Source organism: Ptychodera flava, chromosome 8 (genome assembly GCF_041260155.1).
Source record: "Ptychodera flava strain L36383 chromosome 8, AS_Pfla_20210202, whole genome shotgun sequence".
Taxonomy (NCBI): domain Eukaryota; kingdom Metazoa; phylum Hemichordata; class Enteropneusta; family Ptychoderidae; genus Ptychodera; species Ptychodera flava.
In genome coordinates this window covers 37747098-37755345 of record NC_091935.1, presented here as the reverse complement: position 1 = coordinate 37755345, position 8248 = coordinate 37747098, and the positions used below count along the sequence as shown (strand labels likewise).

General features: G+C 38.7%; 1 protein-coding gene across 1 annotated transcript; it reads left to right on the top strand.

Moving 5' to 3' along the window:
* Positions 1-3796: 3796 nt before the first annotated feature.
* Positions 3797-7309, top strand: LOC139139251 (techylectin-5A-like). Its single transcript, XM_070708095.1, has 4 exons — positions 3797-4216; positions 4728-4864; positions 5458-5719; positions 6386-7309. Exons 1-4 carry the CDS (start codon positions 3934-3936, stop codon positions 6655-6657), a joined length of 954 nt encoding a protein of 317 aa, XP_070564196.1. The 5' UTR covers positions 3797-3933; the 3' UTR covers positions 6658-7309.
* Positions 7310-8248: the final 939 nt, after the last annotated feature.

Sequence of the window (8248 nt, the reverse complement as noted above, 5' to 3'; positions counted from 1 at the left end):
TTTTACATATTTTTTATTTTGACCTTAAAATTTGGAGGCGAAAGTGGAGCTTGCCGAAACTGCCCTCCCACTGGCATATTAGGTAAATATTCCCTCCCACTGGATTTATGATGCCCAGTGCCCTCCAGTATCTATTGTCTACCCGCTCCCCACTCCCCACAACATTTCAAGCTCCCCACTACTGACAATGCCCTCTCTCCTCCACTGAAATTCCCCATTGTCCACTAGACGCACGTATTCCCATGTGTACATTTCATTTATGCCACTATTTATCTATCACTATAAGCTTATATATATATATATATATATATATATATATATATATATATATATATTGTGTGTGTGTGTGTGTGTGTGTGTGTGTGTGTGTGTGTGTGTGTATAGTCAGAAGTAGTTAAACAGTTTAAATTCACTCGGATGGAAATAAGTACAGCAATGGTGTAAAGTAACGTCATACAAGTGCAAGCAATAGATCATTATGGGTTCTCTATGATTGTGTCATATGAATGATGAAGATATGACAACAGCAGGATTAGTTTATAACAATTAATATACAGCAAAGAAATAAGTTTTAACATCATCATAATATCCTAGGTGTTCATCAGTTATTTACCAAGGCAACTTTTTCGGGGATTTGAAAACAATAGAGTACAATGATATATATATATATATATATATATATATATATATATATATATATATATATATATATATATATATATATATATATATATATATATATCTGTGTTCAGTGTATTACTTACCTGACTATTAGGCCAAAAAGAGTGTTTTGTTTCCTGTCATGCGCGTCACGACTTTTTTAAGTCACGGGTTTATATCCCAGGATATATTATCTATGTGTGGATTCATGTTATGGACCACTTGATATGTTCGATAAATGTCCTGAAATGTTCCGCAGGTATGTTTCTTCAGTGGCAGCCATTTCACTTTATGTTGACTATATTTGTATTCCCCCTGGGGGATTGGCTATATTTTATTTACCCCAAAAAGAAAACAAAAGAAATTAACATGACCGCATCATTTTTGAATCCACCCAAGAACAAGAAAAAAATTATTTATTTATTTATTTATTTTGCCTCAGGCCAAGAAAAATTTGTTTCTTTGTTTCTCATCCTCATGCGCGTCAAATCAGACCCGCCGTGTCAACCTTTTTTCTGCTCATGAGGAAATAAAATACAAAAAAAGGAACGCAAAAAAACGCGAACGATAATGCATAAAACAGTGCTGTATAAAACAGAACCGTAAACAAAATAATTGACACTAACATTCCATTCGGAACTGTACGCATATGTCACTGTTATACTGTCAAAACTCTGCATTGCTGCACTAAAAGTCAAACCGCAGCACTGTTGCTATACAAAAATAATAGAGCAACGTACACTGCTGTGCATTTATCTCTGTGTGCATTCCTATGTTGTTTTCATGTTTTTTTCCATGTTGTTGATTGAAGATTAAAAAAAATGAGAGTAAAAAAAATCCCGTCACAGCATCATTTTTGAAATATGTCTAGGATGAGAAGTTCTATCAACCACGGTATTCCTCACCCTCTACCTATTTACGCATCGCTGGTAATTTTCTCCCAACCCCCTGTAAAAACTGAAAGTTCTGTCCCATCCATTGTAAAAATTGACTTTTCTCCCCGCCCGCTGATTACAAGGAGTTTTTAAATTTGCCCCCCCCCCCCGTAAATCTACGCACGAACATCTTCAGGCAGACAGAGTAATTTCAGCGTGTTCATTTTTAGCCGGATGCCGGCCAAATTGACCGGCTACTTTCGTATTTTGGCCGGCTACTTTTCAGCACTGTTTCGCTCTCTGGCCCGGAAATTCTGGTTTTGATAACAATAATTAGATTTTTTTGGTGGTCTTGCAAGCCGCAGATAATATTTCAGAAGTGCCGATGTGGCTATATGTAGTCTAGCAATTTACGCGGTGAACTTGTTGCTATCACTGTGGTACCGCGATCAGCGAACGTGTTGTACTGTACACCGTGACTGGGAATCGCTCTCGAGGTGAACCTCGCTCGCCCGATCACAGCCCGAATTATTCCGACGTTCACATCGGGTATAGCCGAAAATTGGACTAACATACAATTACGTTATGCCCGCGAATAGCCGACCATTTCCGAATGAAGCCGACTTTTGTTTCGCTCAAACGCGGAAGAGAAAGTCGACGCTTGAGAGCTTTGGTTTTCTGCGTAAGAGTAGGGCCTAGCCTGATGGGTTTTGGTAGGTTTTTGATCAAATCTAAAGCGACCACAAGTTACTGAGTCTCATTTTTCATACTTTCGAAACGCCACGTCAATCTATCCATGGTCGATCACGATGTCAACTCAAGTCGATCGACATCGCGTTTTGTGGAGGGGCCGTGTGGTTGTGTGCATCGCGGAAGAAAAAGTCGACGCTTGAAAACTTTGATTTTCTGACTTTGTCTGTTGGTTTTGGGAGGTTTAGATCAAATCTTAATAAACAAAATATTACTTGGTCTCACTTTTCGTACTTTTGAAACGCTACGTCGATCACAGTGTCAAATTTCAGGTCGACCGATATCGCGTTGTGTGTACTGTGTTACAATTGACTACCGGTGCTTTGTACACACACGGTGTAGTACAGGCTGGCGTTCAGTGTCGTTAGTTTGAGGTTTTATCAAACATGAACACTGAAATTTAGCTCTCTTTTTCAATTATATTCAACATCAGCAAAAAAATCAATAATCAGCTCGCGGATTCGTTTTATTGTGAAATTAGTACAGTGAATTAAAATCACTGAAAATTGTGTTCCTATAATTCATTGAATTGAATAAACTCTTTGATTTTACTGTATCTTCAATCAAGTTTATTTAAATCAGTAAAACACTCTGTACAGCCAGGCTGGTCAGGATTCTAGCGGATCGTTATCTGGGTTATGAAAACCCTAGGCCCCATTCTATGATGTATTTCAAAATGTTTGTTCAAGTCATGAGCTAAACATAATTCTACACAACAGTCTGGTGAAATTTTGCTATTATCCTTGTTAACTGAATGCAGTTGACAGGCCCGAGTGATATCAAATTAATTTTTCTGACTTTTTAAACTTTATCCCTTGAAAACATGTTGTAATTGGCAATGATAATGATTATTCTGTATTCTGAAATGGTCTTTAATATTGTACAAGAATGCATAAAATTACTCCAAATGTCTTCAAAATTTAAAAATTTCTTGCCATTGCTCAGAAATGTCTTCAATTTAAAAATAATCCTTAACACTCTCATGCTGAAATGGTCTTTCATACAGTACAATAATGCATGAAATTACTCCAAAATGTCTTCAAATTTTAAAAATTTCTTGCACACAGGGAGGGGACCCCTCCCTTACACCCTCCCCCCCTGTGTGTATGTTGGAATAGCCTTTTATACACTGTATAAGAATGCATGAAATTGCTCAGAACTGTCTCCCCCCCCCCCCCGCCCGCCCAGGGAACTGGTTGCACACAGAAGCTAACCGCCTACTTTTCTGAATTTTCGCCTACTTCAAAAATTTTTGAGAACCCTGCTGAGTAATACATTCAATTATAACACTTATATACATACATACATGATGAGTCCTGCAAGTCCAATGCGTCGTGAACAATTGCAAGGGAAAGCTAGTCACAAAAACCACAAGTTGTGTTCTTGTTTTAGACATATCGAAATTTACTTTGTTCGGCATTCCATAATTAGCATATTTCGGCATCGTAATCTGTGTACAATGGTAACTCTACATCCTATCTACCATCTCCGTTGGCATACTATCCGGATTCAAGAACCCGGAAAGCTTTGAGTCCCTTACATCCGGGTCTTATCAAACTGCTCATCTAAAGCACCGGGAACATCAGTATATTCAACTCTGCGTTACGTTTACAAGAGTGTAACTTGTGTGTGAATATCAGCATTGACCATGTTATTTTTTACCGTAAGTTCAATACTCATTCTAGTAGTGTTTCCAAATTTCCCAGTTTGCGAAGGTCAAAACGCGAGACCGGCCTCTACAATGACGCCGTCCCGCGGAATGGTCTGCAGCCCCCAAAATCACATTACCCTCAACGCTCCAGACTGTTCGGAAAATCAGACGATGCGTGAAGTTGTCGATACATTGAATCGTGTTGAGGTGACAACGTCAGCTTTGCAGCGGAGTATTGCGGATATCAGCCAATCCCTCGAAGACAACAAAAAAGATCGCGGTAAGTGTTGCGTACATACGAGGACCACAGGCTTTCGACTCAATGCAAGCAAACCGTAAAACCGCCACTGATGCAATAGAACAGTCGGTTTTACAGTTTGCTTGCATTGAGTCGAAAGCCCGTGACAAGGACATCTACCCATAACACACTTTCACACAGTGTATATATATGCCGTACGTAATCTCAGTCAACCATCATTAACTTCGCAAAATTCACCGATTTTCTTCAACAATCAACCATTTTAAAGTTTGTAGCATTCGACAGTACTAGTTGATCTGAAGTATCAGTGGATGAAACAATTTCCTGCTATGTTCACCTCTTTCCTCATCCATATTTTGGTTTATTACATTTTTTAAAACGTCAAACCATTGAAGGGAGATTAGATAAATATTGATGCACATATCATGGAATGACTTGCTGTTACTTCATACTAAAATATATTTTGGGAGTTCCAAACGACGCGTGCAGTCCCCAAAAACTTACAACAAACGCGTTTTTTTTGTACCACCAGACATCCACAAACGCGACTGTTACGATATACTTCAAGCCGGCCATTCAACAAGCGGTAGTTACGCCATACAACCGGATGATGACATGACGGATTTCCGGGTGTATTGTGACATGGAAACGGATAGCGGTGGATGGACGGTAAGAGATGTCAAGTTTGTGACAGACGCATAAAACATTGCACAGAAACACTGACTGTACCCCTGTTTGATTGATCGAAACAATCAAATGTTTTCCTTACATACATGATTCGCATATTATATGTCAACGAAAGAACCAACACTTTTGGGGAGGAAGTTGAAAATAAACTCTCTAGTCTTTCAAAATGTGTGAATCTGTCGAAAAAAATTGTTTTCAAAAAGCGCTCTCATAAATGCGTGAAATCTTTCTTAAAAGTATATTATTGTCCCACATCCCAGTATCATTCTCCTTCAAACAACGCCCATCCTGTATTTGAAAGCTCCCAGGGAGGTCCATGAACTGAAACACATCATGTTGCTTATTTAATCACATGCAAGTGTGTGTACGTGAATGAAAACTATTCATCAGCTGGTACCGAAGAAGCTCCCATCAGCCTCTCACATGTAGATTCACAGGCGCTTGTTGTCTGGGTAGTAGTCAGACACCCATGTCCGTTCTGTACGCTCTGGTACACTTCATATAGTACTTCAGAGGGCAGAGTGCCATTGAAGACTGTCCAGCCAACGAGCCCCTGTGATCAACTCTCTTCTCAGGTATTCCAACGTCGCAGCGATGGCAGCATGGACTTCTACCGAAACTGGGGCGCCTATAAGAATGGCTTTGGTAACGTCAACGCTGAATTCTGGCTGGGCAATGACAAGCTTTTCCGCTTAACCAACCAGAGAAACTACCAATTGCGTGTTGATATGCAGGACATGGACGGAAATACTGCCTTTGCCCTGTACGGGTATTTCCGAGTTGGCGATGAGTTCAGTAAATATAAACTTGTCGTTGGAGAATACTCTGGCTCGTCAGGTAAACAGCTAAATTGGTCTGCTTAAAAATAGAACATATGAAAGTACGGCTATCTATGCTTTCCGTCGAGCTGATTTGCAGTTCCGGCAACTTGTAGAAACAGAATAATTCAAATCGTGAAAAATACATGGAACTGTACAAGGACAATCACAAATCAAAGGACATCTTCAGAAGAGCTATGGATAAGGTTCTGAAGGTTTCATGAGCGAGATCGATACCTGTATCTAATTCTTTGTCGAAAGTAATGAAAAGCGATAGAGGTCGCTCTAACATGAAGAATTCCAATTCTGCAAAATCCTAATTCTCTACGATTGAATTCTTCTTGCGCGAATATGCATTCAAACGATTCAATCTTCGTGATAGGCATTGGCATTTCCAAAGCGAAATAAGGTTTTGTTATGTTAAATGATGAAGTAGGACGTCGAGTAGTAGAATCTTAAGTGGAGTATGAATATGAATTCAGAAAGTCGAGAGAAATGTTGAGTCGTAAAATTGAATTCAGAAAAAAAAGAATGTTGAATTGTAAAATTGAATTCAGAATATCAAAATAGAAAGTAGTAATGTTGGCATGGATTGGACACCAATACACCCGTCTCTCACAAAGCATGCTCTCTTACATTGGACATTCCTGTCAAGTTACGAACAACTTGTAAACTTATTTTGCAGGCGATTCTTTCAGCTCACATTCAGACCATAACTTCAGCACATTTGACAGAGACAACGACAGCCACCAGACATCCAATTGTGCATCGCAATATAAAGGTGCCTGGTGGTACCATGATTGTCACTACTCTAACCTGAACGGCCAGTATCTGAAGGGAGAGCATACATCGGGTGCCGATGGGGTCAACTGGAAGGCGTGGAAGGGGTATTATTACTCCCTCAAATCCACAGAAATGAAGATACGACCCGTGTTGTCCTCACAAATACCTTCGTAACTCGGATAAGTTGACTTTACAAATTCTTGAGCCTCTCAGCAATTTCACCAGGACCCTGTGCCAGGTGACCGCTTTTTCCCCCTAGGAAAACACGTCATAACTGAAGGCCTTGATTTTTTAAAATCCATCGAACAATTTGAAGGTGAAAAAGATAAATGCTTTGCATGAGTTTAGACCAGATGAGTAGCTCCATGTATACGGATTCAACAAGTGACTGTCATATGCTTTTCCTTTCGTAAAATGTATGCCTTGTAGAATTCAGTGATAGGGAAAACCTAGAAGGGCTTTTAGAAGTTATAGTACCGTAGAGGGCAGTAAATAGGAACTTTAGGAGTACAGGCGCTGCGAAGAGGAATTAGGGCAAATGAAATGTAGCTGTTTAATTTTGCAGAAATTTTTCTGTCATTGTAAAAGTCAGATTATGTTTTTTTTCATACTACACGAAAACATCGGTTTGCTGAATGAGAGAGTAAATGGGAACGAACATATCGTGTACAAGGAAACACAATTATAAAATCAAAAGTTGTCCATTTGCAGCAGGCTAGCGTTTTTATTTCATTAATTTCTGATTCCCATATTATATAATTTCATTTGTAGGCCCATGTATTTCTTTGCTTTTCTGACACTTAAGAAAATAAATATATGCAATTCAGTTCTTTCGTCGATGATCTCTCTTGCAAAGGTGTTGTAAGAACCAATAAGATTGCCTCGTCAGTTTACTAGTATTTGCCTTTAGGCAAATTGCAATGGGTCGATAAAGGCTTTAAAATATAAACAACATTCATCTCCACTGATGTCAAAGCAACCGGACGGAGATCTACATTCGTACCTGTTATATAGAAATATTTAATAGTTTGTCAAGGAAGTACAGTTGTCATTAAACACGATTGGAACTAATTTGGGATAATTGGATATTCATATTTGTCAAATTTCTCAAAAATGTTGGGTGCCTTATAGCTCAATGTTGCAATAATACAAATTACTCATAAAAACAAGTGTATAACTTGAAAAGAAAAGCACATGAGCTAACATTAGCGGATTAAACAGACATTACTTCGCCATCCAATTATCCCGAATTAGTTCCAACCGTGTTATTAGTCCGTGACATTAACGGCCCTTTTGTCTTTAATGTGAGAAATGAACCTGATTTATTGGAAAACATGTTATGTTTGAAAATGTGATTGTCGTATTGACACTATGGACTGGAGGCTCAAATGGATTTTGCATATTCAATTTTTCTTTTGTATGAGTTTTTGTTAATGCGTAGATGTTAATTTACTTTATTCTTTCATAATCCTTCAACATGTACGCTAAGCTTAGGCCAGTCTTAGCAATTCGCTTCGAATTCAAATGTTATAAAGATCTTGACAGGGTTGTCCGTTGGTGTTCAACATGGAAGCTTAAGTTAAATATTGACAAATGTGGCTTCATTAGTTTCACTAATAAGACTAAGATGATTCTTTTTAATTACTCAATTAATACAACTCCAATCACACGTTTACGTCAATCAAGGACCTTGGTGTCATACTTTGTGGCTCCATGGATTTTTCCGAGCACATTGATACTGTCGTCAAGAAAGCAATGCGCAATC

What these genes read in the sequence shown, in the direction of transcription:
- LOC139139251 (XM_070708095.1), top strand. Translation starts at nt 3,934, where the DNA reads ATGTTATTTTTTACCGTAAGTTCAATACTCATTCTAGTAGTGTTTCCA. An exon ending in CGGATAGCGGTGGATGGACG is followed by an intron (nt 4,865 to 5,457) that starts GTAAGAGATGTC and finishes CTCTCTTCTCAG; the next exon opens with GTATTCCAACGTCGCAGCGA. An exon ending in AGAATACTCTGGCTCGTCAG is followed by an intron (nt 5,720 to 6,385) that starts GTAAACAGCTAA and finishes CTTATTTTGCAG; the next exon opens with GCGATTCTTTCAGCTCACAT.